The sequence below is a fragment of the Homalodisca vitripennis genome, chromosome 2 (assembly GCF_021130785.1).
Source record: "Homalodisca vitripennis isolate AUS2020 chromosome 2, UT_GWSS_2.1, whole genome shotgun sequence".
NCBI lineage: Eukaryota > Metazoa > Arthropoda > Insecta > Hemiptera > Cicadellidae > Homalodisca > Homalodisca vitripennis.
In genome coordinates, this window is record NC_060208.1 from 87260733 (window position 1) to 87280022 (window position 19290).

Below are 19290 nucleotides of genomic sequence, written 5' to 3' on the forward strand. Positions count from 1 at the left end.
TCAAGTATCATAATCAATAAAATGTTTTGGCATGTAACTCATAAAAGTTTACTACTTGTTTATTTTTTCAATGTAATTTAAAGTAGTGTAGGACTTTATAAAAGAACAGAGGATCTGTTACTGGCCACGCCTCCTAGGTAAGTAACTAGAGTTTATTGTTTCAGGTTTTTTTATTGCTGAACATTCCTTTCCCTCATGTGAAACTTGCCGCAGAATGTTCAATACTTCCAGTTGGGAGTTTGTGGTTTTCTCTCCTGTTGAAACTATTACTTAGTTATAATGTTTTTGTTAAAGTCTTGATTTGGTTTTGTTATTTTGTTTTATTATTCATCCATGTGCACTGTAATAAGAAGAAACTAACCCTGTGTAACTTACATCACAACTAACAGATTTTCACTTAACATTTGCATTAATCAGCTGTGTATTAGATTTAGCATAGTTTATTTTTTCACTTTTATATTCTTTTTTCAATTCAATACTAGTGTATTTTGCATTTTGCAACATTGGGTAACATTATTATGCAAGTTGTGCAAATATGTTGACTTTGTCATTTGTTATGTTGACAAATTGTAAAAGTTTGAGGAAGTGTTCAATATTTAATTTTTTACTTACAATTTTATTTGGTTTGGATCTGTTCTGTTAGAAATAATCAGATTCACATTGGTTTATTTTAAAAACAAATAATTTCAAAGTGTTTACGATTTTACATTTTTATAAACTAATCATTGGTGATAATATCTTGTCCATTTCTAGCTTATTCATAGCTTTATAAATGAATCATGAGGACCAAAGACATTTTTCTATTACTTACATTTAAGGCTACATAGATTTTTATGAAAATCAAATATGTTATATTTATATAACACCTCTTATGATTGAGGTTTTAAGGCAATAAAAGACATTTATGCCTTATTTAATTTTTGTTTTGTTTTTCTTTATATTTATATATTTGAAGTTGTAACTTAACATTTTACAACTTCAACAGACTGACTTACTTTACCTTTACCTGATAGTAACAACGAGGGACTTGTTGCTTAGCTTTATAAAGTTGTTATTTTATAATATTTATTGTATTCAAATGTTCTGTACAATGTTCATTCCAAGTTTTTAAGCAAAGAGCTTGTTCGTGAGAATATTTCACAGTGTACTGTTCAGCACAATTCACATACTTAAATCATTTTCTCACAGTATATTTTAGTATGTAATAAGTACTTTTATATCCATCCTGAACAATTGGTAAAAAAGCAAAATATACCTATTACAAAAATAAGAATTAGAAAAAGGCCAATTCCAAAAAAAGGATTGTTCAAAATTCAATTTAACATCTTTGTTTTAAATTGCATTACATTTCAGTAATGTAAATGATGTAATGTTAATGTAATGAAGTATTACATTTCATTTTTGTTACAATAACGTAGAATAGTCAATAAAAAAATTGGAATCTGATTTTAAATTCTTATCTAAAGATAATAAGTGTAAGATAAACTTAATCTTATTTTAAAGATAGAATAAGTGTAAGATAGATTAAATTCTATCTTTTTTTTAATTAATTGTGTCTGTATATCTGGTATTTCTAGGTTACTTAGAACTTCTTATTAGCAAGTTCAACATATTGAGTTGATGCCTCAACTTAAAGTTTCAAAATGATTACAATGATTTTTGGTGATACATAGCAAAGTAATCACTAATAAGTAAGGCTTTTGCTTCCTCAGGTGATGACTTTGCACTAAGGGGTTCCAAGAACCTCAACCAGATTATTGTCCAATTATTGTCAATTTCCTGTTCAAAACCTCTCCTGTTTCTGTTTTATTTTAAAGAGAACTGGTGGAATGAAAAATTGATAACTGATTCAATTTTACAAGTAGCTTACATTTAAATCAGTTACCAATACTCCAATTCCAATAAGGACCAAGTGAATCCAGAATAAAGAACCGAAATCATTTCACCCATTATAAAAACTGAGTTTATTATTAATATTCCAATATATAATGTCATAATAATAATTTTTAAAATTTATTGCAAATTATTCTAATTAGAATTGGAACATTATTAGTAACATCTGTCTATTTGTTTTGATATTTTTAGTAATTTTTAATCTTTTAACAATGTTGAAATAAGTGTTTTATATCAAATATAGTTTAATTTATACTAATGTTTTAATGTGTAGCCCATTTATTTGCTTTTTTAACTAACTTTCAAGACTTCTATCTGAATCTGTATATAAAATGTTGGTGCTAAAAATAAGAAAAGTGCCTTAAATCTAGTTATAGTGCTATTTTTTGCTACTAAAATGTTTTATGTATGTTATATTTTGTATTATTTATTCAGAGAAATAAATATGTGGAGATGTCCTTTGTATAAAAATTACTATTTCCTGTTTGTATTAACACTTTTTTTTAATTTGCAGTAAAAAGATTACTGTTAGTTATGTGCACACTTAAATTTTCTAGTACATCTGGTAGTTTGCTTAAGAATAATTATTATTAATAATGATAGAAGATATACATCAATATAAACAACATTTTAATAAACATACAAAACAAAATTTCATTTTATAAAATTTATAATTTAAAATCTTATTAAATTCTTATTTAAATATTTGAATTATTATTTTTGGTTTGATTTTACTTATAGGGTCATATCTGTAAGATGTATGAAAGAGGTTAAATGTAAGAAAGGACCTTGTGGTCCTAATTTCCCTTCAATAAATTGTTTCTATTCTATTTTGAGTATCTCTTACACAATCTGTCTCTTACATAATCAAAACTATCGTTTAAAGTAAATAAATGTTTCTCCACATTTAAATAAGCAATCATACAATGCAACTAACAAGATTGTGGCAATTAAATTGAAGCAATGGGCCAGCATTAATATTTTTTGTAAAGACACATTTTCAACGTAATATGCAAAATATTGTATTCTATTTTGGTTAAAACGGTTAATTTTGTATTATCAAAGAAAAAAATCAGGATGAAAGTGTAAACTAGTTTAATTTGAGTTGTTATGATTGTGCTGAACATATAATCATAAAAACTGTAAACAACATTTTTCATACTGTTGTTGTCATAGCGAAAATTGTTAGCATCAAGTATTTGTACAGTAATGACTTTAAAGGAAAACTCAGATAGAGCAATTGTTAATTTCAGATGTGCTGCCTTGCTTGCTTATATGAATTAGTCCAGGACATGATATACCTCTGCAGTCTTCTTTTAAAGTAGATTGGATTACTCTTTTAATTCAGATGGTAGTAAACTAAAGCTTTGTATCTGTCTACACAATTAAATGTTTAATGGAAAAAGGCTAATTCTGTATGCTGAATGAATAAAATCACTTGCATGTTTGGTTTTGTTGTGAGCCATTGATATTCCTGGGTTAACCTGAGACCTTATGGCATATGGTATAATGTGAGACCTTCATTAAGTATAAAGATGGTGCAGTTGGAATCCAAAAATCCTTTCAGACTTGTTTACAGCTCTCATGATGTTGAAGACAGACCGTACATCCAAATGCTGCTTCTGGATTCCCAGCAGCCACTGTAAGGTAATAATAGAGGACCCAAAGAAGGAGCATATAACTGATGTGAAATTCAAATACAGCAAAGTAGGCAGGTTTTATTGATTGGTTAGTGAAGTATGTTTTGACTCTTTACAGATAAAAGAAAGATGAGCTAAGCTTCTGGGATTAGAATTTGATATGGCTCCATCATGAGATTCCATTACCTAGAATAAAACTCATGTGAAGTGGATGTCTTAATTTGTAGGCTAATCAGGCCAGATAAGTACTTCATTCTTTGTTGTTCTGTTGACAATAGTTTTGTTTTGTCTTAATTGAGCACAAGGCTGCTTTTGTTTTATGTATCATATAAATGCAATGAGTGTCAGTATCCGCAATGCTTCAGCTGATCTGTTATTAGTGATCAGGACAGTGACATTGGCGCCAGGTAACAGATGACATCCAAGTAATTGGCAAGATCCTCAATATATAGCATGGACAACAAGTGGTGAACCTCGAGGAAGATCCTTAATTATCCTCTAGATTGATTATTGTTAACTTTCATTACAATATATTTTTTTTGCATCAGCTTTGCAATCTATGTGGTTCAGTGGTAGTCTGAAAAAAAGCTTTGAGTACTGTGCCTGTGATTCTGTAGTGATCAACTTTGCCACGGTTGTGATAGTTAAAGGCAAAGCCATAATTAAGGAATACATTGGTCACGAATATTCACAGGTTGCAAGTTATGAATAATATATTCAGCACTGTTGTTGTTGGCTTTTTATCAGTGAAGTTTTAGCTGACGCTTGGAAATAATAGAATTTGCTTAGGCAGTTCAGGAGTCTAGATAAACCAATTTCATGAAACAGTTGGTATAAGCAATACTGACTTGTAGTTTAGTACTTCTTTTTAATCACTTTTTTGAGGAGAAGATAAACTGTTAATATTTAATTTTTGGAGGGAAATGCACCATAGGATAACTAGGGGTTTGTTCATTATATATTTGTTAGTGGTAAGCAAGCTTCATTTTTACAAATCTTGAATATTGTGAAGAATATTATTCTTGTAGAAAGTATGATTTTGAGTCCTCATTGGTATAAACCTCTTTATTTAGTGTTTGTCAGTAAAAGTCAGAAGAGTGTTAAATTTGGCTTATGATCAGATGTGGTATGTGTAATAGATGTTATAGATTTAGCATTTCTGATTGTAAATGAGCAACATTGGCAAGAAATCATTGATATGGTTGCCACTTGATCAATAATCTGTTCTTTTCTCATGATCTCCAATTCCCACACAATGATCTTGTCTTCCCTTCATTCTTGCACCATTAAAGTGTTTCATATTGTTTTGCTCTGATCTGCTACTTTTTAGATAAAGTATTTATTGCCTTTTAGTCTGACCTGCTACATTTTCAGGTCATTATCGTTTTTCTTCTGAGAAGGATCCAGTTATATGTGTTTCCAAGCAATAGATTTCAGTTGATTAGAGTGTGAACTAATTTAGGTATAACATATGTATAAAATACAAATAAATACCTGGGAGTACTCAAATTCAGTGTATTTATCTTGTTTCTTTGAATATATGTCCTTACAAAAATGTAAAAACTGGATCCTGAATTTTTCGTGGTTTCAAAATTTTCTTCTTAGTGTTCCCAAAGTTTCTATGAGGGAAAGGAATACAACTCTACCGGCTGTTCTGGAACCTTTGTGCCATTGTTGAGTCATTAGAGCGGTAAGTTGTGTTCCTTTCCATTACTTTAATTATTTCATAATTAATAACTTATTAACAAGTATATAACTGCAAAATGTGTGGTAAAACATATTTTGTATCATAAATTATTAAGTAGTTTTGTGAAAGTTAAATAAATACAGCAAGCTAATAAGATAAATAATTGCTACTTAAATGTAACCTTGATGTGGATACATCAATAAACATATGTATTTTCAAAAACAAAATGTATCATCATTCTTAATTCTTATACATGAAAAATCAGAATTATACTTTTTTAAACTATCAAACAAACTAAGTTAAAACAATGATCATTAGGTTGTAACTCTTCAGATTTTCGTGCTAAATATTTATTTGATTATAACTTCAAAATTTTTCTATTTTTATTATCATGGGGCCTTCAGATCATTTGGACTTCTAATAGTTGGAGTAAATTTAAAAATTACTTTTTCAAACTAAACAAATTTTTGTCAACAAAATAAAAAAATAGTGTGTGAAGCAATTTTGCTTAAACAGCTTTAAAAGTACAGTATAATCTTACTGAATTAATAATAAAATAAACATTTACAACACACATATTTACAATGTTCACATACTAAATCATAAATCCATGCTTGATGAGTGACATCATCAATGAATTGATTGGACTAAAATTGACAACATGTTTTCAATAATGAAGAAAACTTTTGACATACAATATTGATGTAGTTGATGGTGATACTTAGTTACTCAGTTGTTTTAATACCCTTGATGTATTTCTGTAGGTATTCACCTGTTGTCTTCTTAATTTGATCCATACACCCGTAATTTAAACAATTTTTTTAATATCATGATTTAACCCATTTCTATAACATAGTAATTTAACATGATAATTTTACCCACATTGTAACTTAACAACACTTTGTGATATTAACTTAGCTCGTTAGTTAAAACCTGGTTATATTTTACAGGTTATAAGCTGTTGGAATGGTGGTCTGAAGATGACACGTCTTCTGTGAGCCTCCTCTCCTCCCTTTCCTCTATCTGGTACGTCGTAACCTCCTGGCTCTTGGACCTCTGGGCCTGGTTTGATGGAAGCTGGCTGTGGGCCCCTTGGACCTCAGTGGCAGCCTGGCTGCAAACCTCAGAGGATCCTATCACAGAGGACCAACCAGTGGATTACTCCACTGAGGCTGGGATAGAAGTGGACTGGAATGCTGCATTGACTTGGCCTTTTACCACGTAAGTTGATGTCGGTTTTGGAAGAAATGTCTCTATATTTGAAAACAAAAGCTCGTTGCTAGGGGAGCAACCAAATATCAATATTGATATTATTATACTAATAAATATAAATTGTACATTGCTATATGATTTGTTTTTAGATCAAAACAAAATTACGGAACAAAGCAAACAGTGCTACTAGTCAAACGCTTAATTCACATCTGATGAATTCACTGGCTGACAAACCATAATAACATCATAATTAAATACCATTCCAAAGACCTACGAGGAAGAAAACAGAAAAACCGTCACTAAGCGAAATATATCGATTGCAGCTTTATGGTTACTTGGATATTTGAACTATGTACTATATTAAATATAATTTAAATACAGATTGTCATGCCAGTTGACGCCAGCAGTATACAGAGTTTTTACAGTGTTTGATATGCCGATGCCATAACACTAAATCTGTCAATGTTAAAGAGTCACTAAATGAACTTCTAAGCAGACAAGACTCATAATTATCCTATAAGGAAGAACTATATGCTGGACTTGGTGTCAATAAGGATAGAAAATACCAGAAGTAGTCATATTTTTCAAGCAAAACCTAATCTCAGGCTTTTTAAGTGAATTGGGAGACACTTTCGTAGAAAAAAGACCTGTCTGATCAAGTAGTCGTCACTTGTGATATGTCATTTTGAACATACCTCTGTCATCTGAAATAGAAATATGGGTATATCTGTGATGCTGTTGAGGGAGTTCAGAGGTTTGTTTCTTGGATGGCATCAAATTTCCTGGGACCTATGCCAACCTTGAGAAATATTGTAAGTCAAGAAGTTGAACTCTTGACCATGGAGAAACATCTTCTGGTGGATTTGTTTTTTTTTCACAAAGTACTCCATGTGAGCTCAAATCTAATGTCCGTGGTTTCCTTGTTTTTCACTGAGTGTACAAATTTCAAACATTTTATCTATTTACAGAGCATCTTCTATTTTCTCAAGCGCTGGAGATTATTTGGGAACTGCAGCCTCCTATCTTGGAGATACAGTTGTTGTTGTATTCTCTGCTGCTGGAAGCTTCCTGTCTACGGTGGTTGCGTGGGTGGTTGACTGTTTGTTGGCCGTACCTGCGCTTCTGTCATCGGTTCTTGCATTCCTTGCATATCCCTTCAAGTCGGTGAGTACATTTTTTTATCCAATAAAGATCTGTTACTTGATTATATAAAAACAGGATGAAACAAATTGTATTTCATTGTTAAGACTGTGTACACTTTGTATTATATTAAGTAATCATCAGAAATTAAAGTTATTTTGAATGTAACTGAATTAAAAAAAAGTCAAATCTTATTGTAAAACTTGATATGACTCCTAGACTATACCTCTCTACATTCTTTCCTTTCTATAGATATCTTATGAAATGTAACAACCGAGTATTACATCAATCTACATATATTCTGGAAAACAGAAGTATGACACAATAACGTATTATTATAAAGATCAAGTTATTAGAGTTTTCAGTGACCGTTTCAGTAGGATTATATACCAATAGTTTTTGGATTTAATATTTGCTAATTTCCATTTCTCATATTTTTGACAGATGAAGTGGGACTATACTGCACCAGTGGACTATACTGTGCCCGTGCCATCAGCTCCGTACTCTACTGGTTCGCCAGAACCTGATGCCAGTCTGGACCGTCTGCTAGGGGACAGGCAGGCCCTGGCAGGTCTGGTCCGACACTTGCTAGCTAGTGAGGAGTTTGCTAGGGCTCTGGATCAGCGACAAGTGGAATCATCACTTCACAAGATCCAACTTGAGTTCAGCAAAGTTGTAAGTATTATCAACCTAAGAACCTGAAAATCTTAATTGAAACGTTAAATTAATAACTGAAATGTAATACAAATCCTAAGCTCTGCTTGTGTAACACAGGAGATAACACAAAGAAAAAAATCTTGAGATAAGAAGTCAGTCTATTTCAGAAATAAAAGATAACTCTTCCAGTTCTCTTCCTCTCCTGAAGTAATTTGATTGGTGTCCCAGAATTTTTTAAACACAAATTTGAAGAAAAACCCCAGTCACATATCTGAATTACTCAAAAGATATCTAACTGATCAACTTGAATATTATAAACTAATAAATTAAAAAATTATTTAACAATGTTTTTCTGTTATCTATTTAATGTGTGAAAAACAAGTTTCTAAGGGGCTGATAAAATTTCTCGCGTGTCTACCTATTAGGAGAATAATTGTGCTAAAGGCTCGGCCGTTTAGTTACCCAATTTACATGTGTGCAAGATTGAATTAGACAATGGTCTATGTCTGTTTGTGTCCTGTCTGTCTCCATCAGATTTCAGGAACAAATTGAGCTATCAACTTGTCATTTTATGTGAAAATTTATTTCTACATCGACAAAATTAATTTCAATAGTAGTTCATTTCTCTTCCGGGGATATCCCTTGTTCTATTCTTAGTAAAACCTATTACTTTACAATTGTTGACACTTACTTTTGTAATGGTATTAATACTGGAGCACATGTCTGGAAATAAAATAATTAAAAAAAAGGGTTTTAGTTGTTCCATTCATTATTCTTATATGAAGATAACCCTATAATGGAGTTAATAACAAAAAACACACACACACGAGCGTGCACACACACACACACACACACACACATAATATTAATATAATACTTAAAGACTTTCAGTTAACATTAAAAACTTAAATTAAAATATTGATGTTAATTAGTAAAAAATATAAACTGGTACACTTGGCTTTTACATTTTATTGATCCAAACATCCAATGTTTGTGTTTTCAGAGAGAAGAGTTGAGTGACAGAATTTCAACTGAAGAGAGCTCAGTTGAAACAAAAATGGACTCTTTGAAACAACAAATTCAGGAACTACAGGTAAGAAATATAAAATGTCTAAGATATTATTTATTTAGTAGGTTAGTATAATCATAGTACATGTGAGAATGTTTGGTTTTATTAACCCTTTGGATGCCAGCGCCCAAGGTTGTTGTCTGACCCGTGACCGCCAGCACTCAAAAGGCATGTACTACCCAAAACCACAAAAGATTTTATGTAAATTGAATGACTTTTATCAATCTCTGCTCAGGATACACATAATTCCTGTAAGAATTAAACAGTGAAGAGTTATTTTGAGATCAATTTAATGTTTTATTGTAGATGGCACTGCTAGCACACAAAACACTGGTCTCGGAGCAAGCAGCTCTTGGCAACAGGCTGGAGGCCAGGGTCACCTCTGCTGAGCAGCTTCATACGCGAGAGGGCGAAGGTGAGTTGTTACACGACTGGCTCAGAAGTAACTCGCTAACATGTAAAACATGCAATCAACACCCACTCAATGTAGTTCAATTTTTGTTCTTGATATTTTTCATGATTACATTTGTGTAAATAGTTTTAGTATTTACGATTTTCTTCTGTATTTCTTCGTCTTTGTCTTATGCTTGAGTGATTTAACCAACAAATTATAGTTTTTTGTAGCACAATGAATATTTTTAACTATTTAGCTTTCTAATAAATTTATGGTTATTGCTAAATATTCCTCTACCCCTTGAATTACCTCTGCTAACCAGTAGAAAATTACTCCTATAATTGACTCTTTACATAGCAAAACGTCAGATCACAGAACGTCATTGATTTTTGTACAGAGTCTTCAAGCAAATTTTCAGCAAAGTTTGAATAACAAATCTTTACTTATGCCGACCTTGAATATAATTTTATCCCCAAGAATAAAATATCATTATTAACTCTTTCAGTTTCAACATTCACATATAGTATGGCAAAATCAAAATGTTAGAATAAAATCCAACATTTTGTTATAATGGCATTCACAAAATATTTCTTTAGAGAACGTAAAAGGCCAACCACCCAACACATCTTGTCAATAACTAATTCCAATTAGCCCATTCCAGCTTAAAAACAACTCAGTCAACATATCTCTTTGAACAATCTACTATACTGACCTACTTAACCTCATCAGGATCCTGAGACGGTTCAACTTTCTCTAAACCTACTTCATATTCAGAATAACCTAGAGAAAGTGACTTATGCAGAAATTGCTGCCATTTACTAGTTCCTGGGAAGTTGCATTGATCAAACCAATAAGCCATCAATCTAGCTTAGAACCATCCCTATGGGTCCGATTCCTGTGACTACAAAACTTCTATGATACTTACCTCCATCCTCATCCAACTGAGTTCTGTCCTCTCCAAAAAATACAGGGTGTCTGGCAATCATACATGTGATAATGTAATGTATTATTTCTCTACCCAGTACATTCTAGGTCTAAACCTTCCTTAAATATATGAGTAGTCTAGATTCTAGTTCTAACAAATACAATTCCCTGTTTACACTCATATCATTCTGTGCAGTAAAAACGTTAACAACAGTTATATTTTAAAGCATTAAAAAAATCCATTTTCTCATCCCCCTCCCTTCCAAGTTAAGGGGAGCATGTACCTTTTTCGGGTCCCATGTTATTTAAATGGGAGTACACTGCAACATGTCGGTACCATTATCTCCTAAACTATTAGACACATTGACTTTAAACTTTAGGGTTTTGTTCTACATTAACAGCTTTATATTTTCATGCCTTTTTTTTAATATCTCAATAAACAAAAAAATTATCGTGGTAGCAATTTAACAAAATTTTTTTTTTAAATTATGTAAATACAATATTTTTTAAAATTATAAAAACATAATATATATTGATAAAAAAGCATGAATCTACTCACCAACTAGTCTGCAATAAGTGTGTAAAATTTGAAGTCTGTAAGTCTAATAATTGTTTCACAACGTGTTCCGAAATGTCACAAAACGGTACTTTCGGTAAAACAGCTTTAAAGTTTTAGTTACACTTCAAAACACATAATCACTTTAAAATCCACCTGGACAGTAATCATCTTCTTCATTTTTACTCTTTTTTCCTATCCTTCTTTTTATCCTCTTCTTTTTATTTTCTTCTTGGACTTCTTTGTCAGCTTTTTTAACCCTATTGGAATCGATTTGTTGAAGGCCTTCAACCATAAAGCGTCCTGGTTGGATGCATAATCGTTCCAAAACATTCACTTTGGCCATTGCTCCTTCATTAAAACTAAGAACTGCATCACAAACCCCTAATTTTAATGTCTGAATGCCAACAAATGTGGTCTTGGGTAGCCTATTCCAAATTACGCTATTGATGCTTTCATTAGGGTTCTGTGTTTTACCGTGCAGACACCTCTTTAGTAGGGCTGGGGCTGATAAATCCTTATAGATTGGTTTTATTTCTTCCATAATAGATTCAGGCAATGAGTTTGTATGTTTGAAATCATCTAGCTTATTATTTGCCTGAGCTTGTCTGTATTTGCACCAAGACTCAATCCCAGGCGGGCATAGTTCGTGCTGAGGTTTTGCGTCAGTCGATAATTTGTGATAGAACGTAGCCCATATTGCTCTCTTCATTTTTTCAACATCTTCCAAATTATTCCTTATTGCCATCCCATAAAAACGTTGTAAGTGATCTATCTCTACATCAGTCAACCTACCTTGTCCTCCAAGTCCTTTACCATCCTTCAATTTGATTCCTTTTTTATCCCTCTTCAATCCCCGCAGTCTTGTTCCTAGTCGCTTCTGAATATGGCCTACACATTCAAGTTTTTCTAACAAAACATCATCACCATAGGGATTGTTTGCCACAACATGAGTAAACCCCTTAGAGTCCCCATCTCCAAGGTATTTTGTGTATCGCACATTGAGTTTAGCCTCAGAGCGGCGACAAAGAGTCAGAGCTCCCGCCACCTCCATTCCACCACTTGTACCTGAAAAATTTGCCAAACAAGTACCAGAATTTTTGTGCTGTTTCAATAGGGTTTTGTCATGGCTTAGAGGTTTTCTGACACATTTATTACAATATTTGCTGAAACACTCAAAGTCCATAACCTTTCCTGTATCGAAGGATGTTGCTGTCATTACGCCGTTCACAGAGGTGAAGCCTCGCTTCTGCCAGGTACCGTCAAAAGCGGCTGCTATATCACGACAATCATCATTTAGGCTACGAACTTCATCAGCTGCCTGTCTAAGTGAACATTCACTTACCTCTGTTACAGCAGTAAGCAGTTTTTTATTATATTTTTCAATTCGGCTGTTTGGTGGAGCGATATTCATCACAGCAGAAAATACCCTACCAGAATCTAGGCCTTTGCCGATTGAACGTAGAGCATAAACATATCTTAGATTCAACTCATACATATTGGAGCTTATTACTGAGTCAGTATGTTTACATACATTGCAACAAATATTTACACGATGTACTATTCCACACTTGAAGTCTTCATCTAGGCTTATGTCAATGCAGTCGGAACTACTACAATATTTACATGCAGTGAAAGATTTTATTAGGCCAGAAATCTGTTGTAAATCTATTATAATATTTACATTGTTTATGTCATAATCACTAAATTTAGGCAACTTTGAATCATTAATCTTCTTAGAACTAGATGATTGTTTAGGCCTAGGCCTATTAGATTCACTTGTACCTGGAGAAGCACTTAGTCCTAGTTCACTTGAATTTTTACGAAATTGGTTACCTCTGTAAGACTGTTTATTGAACCTTTTCACTCTAGGCATGGCTAATACACAATAATATCACTTATTTATATAATAAATACACACTAAGAGTCCAAAGTTTTGATCACTGGCACCACACAAAATAGAATTACACTGATAAACACTGTTAGTAAACATAAACAATAACAATAATATCAATAGTGTAGGTTAGGTAAGTTACAGATGACTTACATCCTTCAAATGCATCTAAAGCAAGCAGTGCTACCAACCTAAAGGGGAAAACTTAATAATCATACAATTGGAGCAAGTAATATGTATATAATACATTCTGACACTAACAATCCATAGCGCGCCATGTTGTCAGCTGAAAAAAGAAAGAAAGAAAGAAAGAAAGAAACTTTATTTCTCACAAATAAAAATTACAGATACGATTTTTATAAAATTTTACAAACTAACCAAAAAACATTACATTTACTTACACATAAACAATACATACATATGCAACTAAAACTACTATAACACTATCACTATGAGAAATAAAGAGAAAAACTCCAAGGCAAAGCCTGTTTGGAGTAATAAATATCATAAAATTAACAGAAAACTAGCAGCTTTACAAACAGTACAGTAATATTTTAGTAAAACTTATTTATTTTTACTCTACATGAAGTTCGTGATAAACACAACTAAATTAATAAAAAATCTTAATAAAAAATCTTAACTATACATAAAATAATCAACTAAGCCTAAATGTAAAAAATTAAACAAATAAACATGGAGAACACAATGAACACAACCAGAACATAAATTAAATTATGCATTATTATCATTATTGGAAACAGATTACAAGGAAAGGAAAAATCTCATTTTAAACATTAATTTTAAAAAGTACTTCTTCAATATCCTTCATTGACAATAGCCACTTTTTAAGCTGTTTTAGAAAAATATTAATTGAATACTGACTCTTTATATGCTGTGGTAACAGATTAAAAAGTTTTGGTGCTAAATAAATAAAAGTTTTTGTAAAGAAAGTATTTGAAGGTTTTGGTACTAATGAGTCTTCTGCATTTCTTAATTTAAGTTTAAATTTATTTGTTGACTTATGATTTTTGCTTCTCAAGAAAAATATTTTTAAAACTTTAAAAACAAACATATATCTTAACGGAAGAATATTCAATCTCAAAAACAAAGGGTAGGATGATTCAGTTTTCTTTCTTTTCATGATTATTCTTATAAAATGTTTTTGAACTGTTATTATAGGCTTTAAATTAGTTTTGTACGTTCCTCCCCAGCACGATATAGCATATTCCATCCTACTGTTCACCAGGGAGAAGTATATCATTCTTAACAATTTAGTATCACACATATTTTTCAAATAATAGAAGATTCTTATTACATTATTTAGTTTTTGTTTAAGTTTTGAAATATGAGTTTTCCAGTTTAAATCTTTATCAAGCCATAACCCCAAATATTTCAGCGAATCCTCCCCTTCCACTAGACTGCAATTTATATCACATTGAGAATTAGTGCTTATACAGTTAAGACATTTATACATAATTTTATTTTTAAAACGTGGATAAGGCACTTTTAACGAAAAATTTATGTATTTGGTTTTTTGAGGACTTAATATCATATTATTAACTGAAAACCACCACCTTAATGCATTCAGATCCTTGTTAATCTTTACTTCAATTTCTCCCCATGAATTCTCAACATAACAAAGTGCTGTGTCGTCTGCAAATGCAGTAACCTTACCGTAAAACCTTCCATTACATAGATCATTAATATATATTAAAAACAATGTGGCACCTAAAACTGACCCTTGAGGTACTCCATATTTTATTTCACCAAATTGACTTAAGGTACTACTTACTTTAACACATTGCTTCCTACATGATAAATAACTCTTAAACCATTTAAAAACAACCCCTCGGATTCCGCAAGCGTATAATTTATTTAAAAGAATTGAATGGTCAACTGTATCAAATGCTTTCGTAATATCTAGAAAAAGCCCTGTTACATTTTTCCTATCGTTAATCCCATTACCCACTCTACTCATAAACTCAAGCAAAGCCGTTTCCGTACTCATGGCTTGTCTAAATCCATACTGGTTTGCACTGAAAAAATTTGTATTTCCGAGAAATTGTAATAACTTATTTTTCATGATTTTCTCAAATATCTTTGCAAATGTGGACAGTAATGATATAGGTCTGTAGTTATTACAAGAGGTTCTAGAATCGTTTTTATAAATTGGTATGACTACAGCCTCTTTCAACTTTTCTGGAAAATCCCCTGTCTCAAAACTCAAATTTATAATATAAAGCAAGACATCTGCAAATTTGCTATAGGTATCTTTAACTAATGATGTGCTAATACCATCCAGACCTGTTGCGCTACTTGTTTTTAAGGAATTAATTGCTATTATAAGCTCATTTAAAGTTGCAGGGAATAGAAACATTGATTGAGTGGTCCATTGTTTCATAAATAATCTTTCTATATTCGTGTAATCAATATTATTTGGTTTCTTAATTGTTTTACTTAGTTCACCAGGAATAGATAAAAAATATTTGTTAAATTCATTAGCCACTATTTCGGGATCAGATACTTTATTACAATTTACTTCCAAAGCTATCACAGAATTATTGCATTTTTTCTGACCCGTTATGTCCTTTAAAATACTCCATGTTTTTTTAGAATTACCATTGTAGTTTTTTAAAAGCTCAGAATAGTATTTGTTTTTTAGATCACGTATATCAATCAGCAACTTATTTCTAAATTCTTTAAACTTTTTCTGCATTACTTCGTTATTAGGATTTTTCTTAAGACCCTTAAATAGATTATTTCTAATTTTAATACGCTTGCATATAGCTGAATCAATCCAAGGTTTAAGTTTAGTTATGTTAGATTTTTTCGATGTTACAACCCTTTTTGAATTTGTAATTATAAGATTTAATTTATTATAAAATACGTCAAACGCTATAGAAGCGTTACGCTCCTGGAAAACGTCATTCCAATCTGCCATCTCGAGGTTTTTAATCAGCTGTTCATTGTTGACGCGATAAGACAACTGCGCGAGCTCGAGCAAGTCAGATGGCGCGGGAGGGGCCCCTACTTGCATGCAGACAGCTGTCATGTAGTGGTCTGATACACAAACATCAATCACACTCGCCTCAATTTCCAATTTATTTTTGTTCGCTGATTTTACAAGTACATGATCCAAACATGTTTTTGAATTCGTATTTACTCTAGTAGGGTCGTTAATAAGTGATTCTATTCCATTACAAGCCAAGGTTAGTTTATAATCGTCAATTTCTGAATTATCATCTAAAATATTTATATTCATGTCACCCAAAATCAACATAACCTTACACATCTTAATGTTTGGTTTTTGTAGATACTGTCTTAATTCATCAATGAAATTTTTAATAGGATGTTGGTGCCTTTTATATACAGCAATTAAATTTATAAGATAGCCCATTGCCTTAAAAGTAAAATGCATTATATCAGCTGTTTCAAAATGAATTGGTATTGATTCAAAATCAGTGATGCTACTATGTACAAAAACTGCAATACCGCCAGCCCTATAATCTTCATTTGTTTTAGCATGTAAAATATAATTTGGAATTTTATAGAATGGTGTTTCATTAGCATTAATCCAAATTTCCGATAAAATTATTATTTTAGGTAGCCACTTTAGTACGGATAAGTTCACTAGAAATAAATCAAAATTAGCTGTCATACTTCTAATGTTTTGATGGACAATGACCAGACCTGCACTTTGGTTTAAGATTTCAATACTTTCAATGTAATCCATTAGGCGTTACTTTTACCAATCAAAGTATATCAAATAGATTATTAGATACCATATAACACTTATAACTAACTATATATACAACACTATAACTATATACAATACTTTTAGTACAGCAATTACATTTTGTCAAGGTCAGCCTGGCATTGAACAACAGTTACAGGTCCATTATCTTCTTTTCTGAGAAAGATCTTACCTCCTCGCACCCAAAGCCACTTGTAACCTCGTTCCCTCCGCACTTGCCTCGCCATGCCCAGCAACCTCCTCCTCGTCGGGGACAAAGATTCATTGATGTAAATAGGGTTATCCGATGCCAAGTTCAGGTGTCTGGTGGAGAAGTCTCTTTTCTCTCGTCTCTTTTTCAGCAGGGCCTCTGCATCTACTCTCCTGACAAATTTTACAATTATGCCTGGAGTGTCCTTTGTATTGACCTTTTTACCCAGAGTATGGCAGGCATCTATCATCTTATCTTCAATATCTACACCTAAGGCCTTGCCTACATCCTTGACAGTCTGGATGGTATCATTATTTTTTACTGAGACGCCTTGTATTTCTACGCAATTCCTGCGAGAATATTGATCTGCCTCATCAAGCCTAATTTCCAATGTGTGTACTCTTTCCTTCAAAAATTTATTTTCAGCAGTTAGGCTATCAATTCTTTCCAAATACTGTTTCATTTTTTCAGTTTGCTCTTTTAAGGTTTTAGTATTTTCTTCCAAATTATCGTTCAAGGCCTCATAAGACCTATTAAATTCTTTAATTGAGTTCTTATGTTCATTAGTCAAATCCTGTATAGCTTTAAAAACATCTTGCAATGTTAGCTTACCCTCAGTAGCCTCAGATTCTAATGACATACTACGACGTCTGGCTTCGCTACATGGGCCACATCTCCATGTAAGACCAGCACTAGATAAATATTCAATATCTACTTTACTCAACTTAACACATGTTCCGTGAAATTCGTATTCACAATCACAGCAAGTAGTTTTAATCTGTTTCGTTCTAAAGGATTTCTTACATACCCCACACAGCGCCATGTTTAGGTTATGTTGACGTTTCAAACTCAATGTAATTATAATTTTACAAAAACACTACACTTGCACTGAATCAATGAAATATTTAATACATATAGGCTAAAGTAAGCTTTTGGCAACATAAATAGCTCATTTATTTGAGTTTAAACTGCATAATCACGAACTCAATCAGGAGCTCACTCACAACGTCTGCACTGCCTGACAGCTGCGCCACGCCATAAAAAGCGTGCATACATTTCTTAACCCTTTTACTGCCGACGTGCGCGATTGCGCACGCTGCCGTTTGTGCGAAAATCGCCAACGTGCGCTATAAAAGCCGTCTCGTATTTGTTTTATACTGGTTTTCAATGTTGTCCAAATGCATCGAAATTCAGCTGTGTTATTCATTACTATATGGACAACACACAGAAAACAGGTTTTATAATCTATGGAAGCCATTTTTGTTACTGAACTTCTTTGGTTATAACTCGAGTTTGGTTTGATGAGGTTATGGTCGATCTCATTAGTTTTGAGTTCCACTTGTGTTGTTTCGTGTTTTACACTTTATTTGACATTTATATTTGTAAATCTACATATTTTTACGATTAATAAAATGAGTACTGGAGGGAAGAGGAAGAGAACCAGGACTGTCTGCAAAAACTGTAAAAAAGGTGTTCATCCCACAAGTTTTGGGGAACACAAGTGCTAATCAGCTGGCCTATGAACCTAAAAATGTATATATATTTTTGTAAATATTGATCAAAGTGTCTTTTAACTTTAATTTTCTATTATGTATTATATTTTCATATCAATGGACAGTGATTTATGGATTATAAAATGATTTATGTATTATAAAGCGATATAGTGTAAAGTTATGTATCAATAAACGTGTTATCTTGAAATTCGAGGATATTGCACCAATTTCAAAAATTCATCACAGCTTCAGTATTTTTCAAGGTATGTTCCTAAAACTTTTTGGGAATGTTTATATATAATTACTATACAATAAAAAATTATAATTATGGTGGTGGTTTAATATTTAAATATAGTTGTTAAAGTGCAAACTCAAAAAATAATTTTTATTTATTTAAAATTTTTGTTTCATGACATAATATATATATTTTTTAAGGACAGAAAATGTTTAAATTATTTTTTGTAGCAAATTACAACTTATAAGGAAAAAAACAAGATAAAGTTTATCAATTTATGATAAAAAATAATGAATCCATGATTTTTTAAAAAAATCATTACATTTTAGTCAATTTCAGCCCGGCATTTTTCAACAAACTAAAAAAAAGGTGTCCGGCAGTAAAAGGGTTAAAACACATTTTACACATATTTCTAAACCTCTCAGATATAGAGTGTTATATATTTTTGAAAAGGGCATAAAACATAGTATTTTTTATGATATGTTTCAAAAAATCGATATTTTGGTGCCAAAAAGGTACATGCTCCCCTTAAAACACTTTCAACTCAAAATA

The 19290-nt window shown here is 31.9% G+C and overlaps 1 protein-coding gene across 2 annotated transcripts in view; it reads left to right on the forward strand.

Annotated features, from left to right (window-relative positions):
* The window catches only part of LOC124354327, a 96262-nt gene that overhangs the window by 43723 nt on the left and 33249 nt on the right, over positions 1-19290 (forward strand). For both annotated transcript variants that reach the window (XM_046804691.1, XM_046804692.1), the window contains 5 exons: positions 6171-6441; positions 7401-7596; positions 8017-8247; positions 9233-9322; positions 9605-9713. In XM_046804691.1, coding sequence (XP_046660647.1) covers positions 6171-6441; positions 7401-7596; positions 8017-8247; positions 9233-9322; positions 9605-9713 — 897 coding nt within the window. The remainder of the gene's footprint in view (positions 1-6170; positions 6442-7400; positions 7597-8016; positions 8248-9232; positions 9323-9604; positions 9714-19290) is intronic.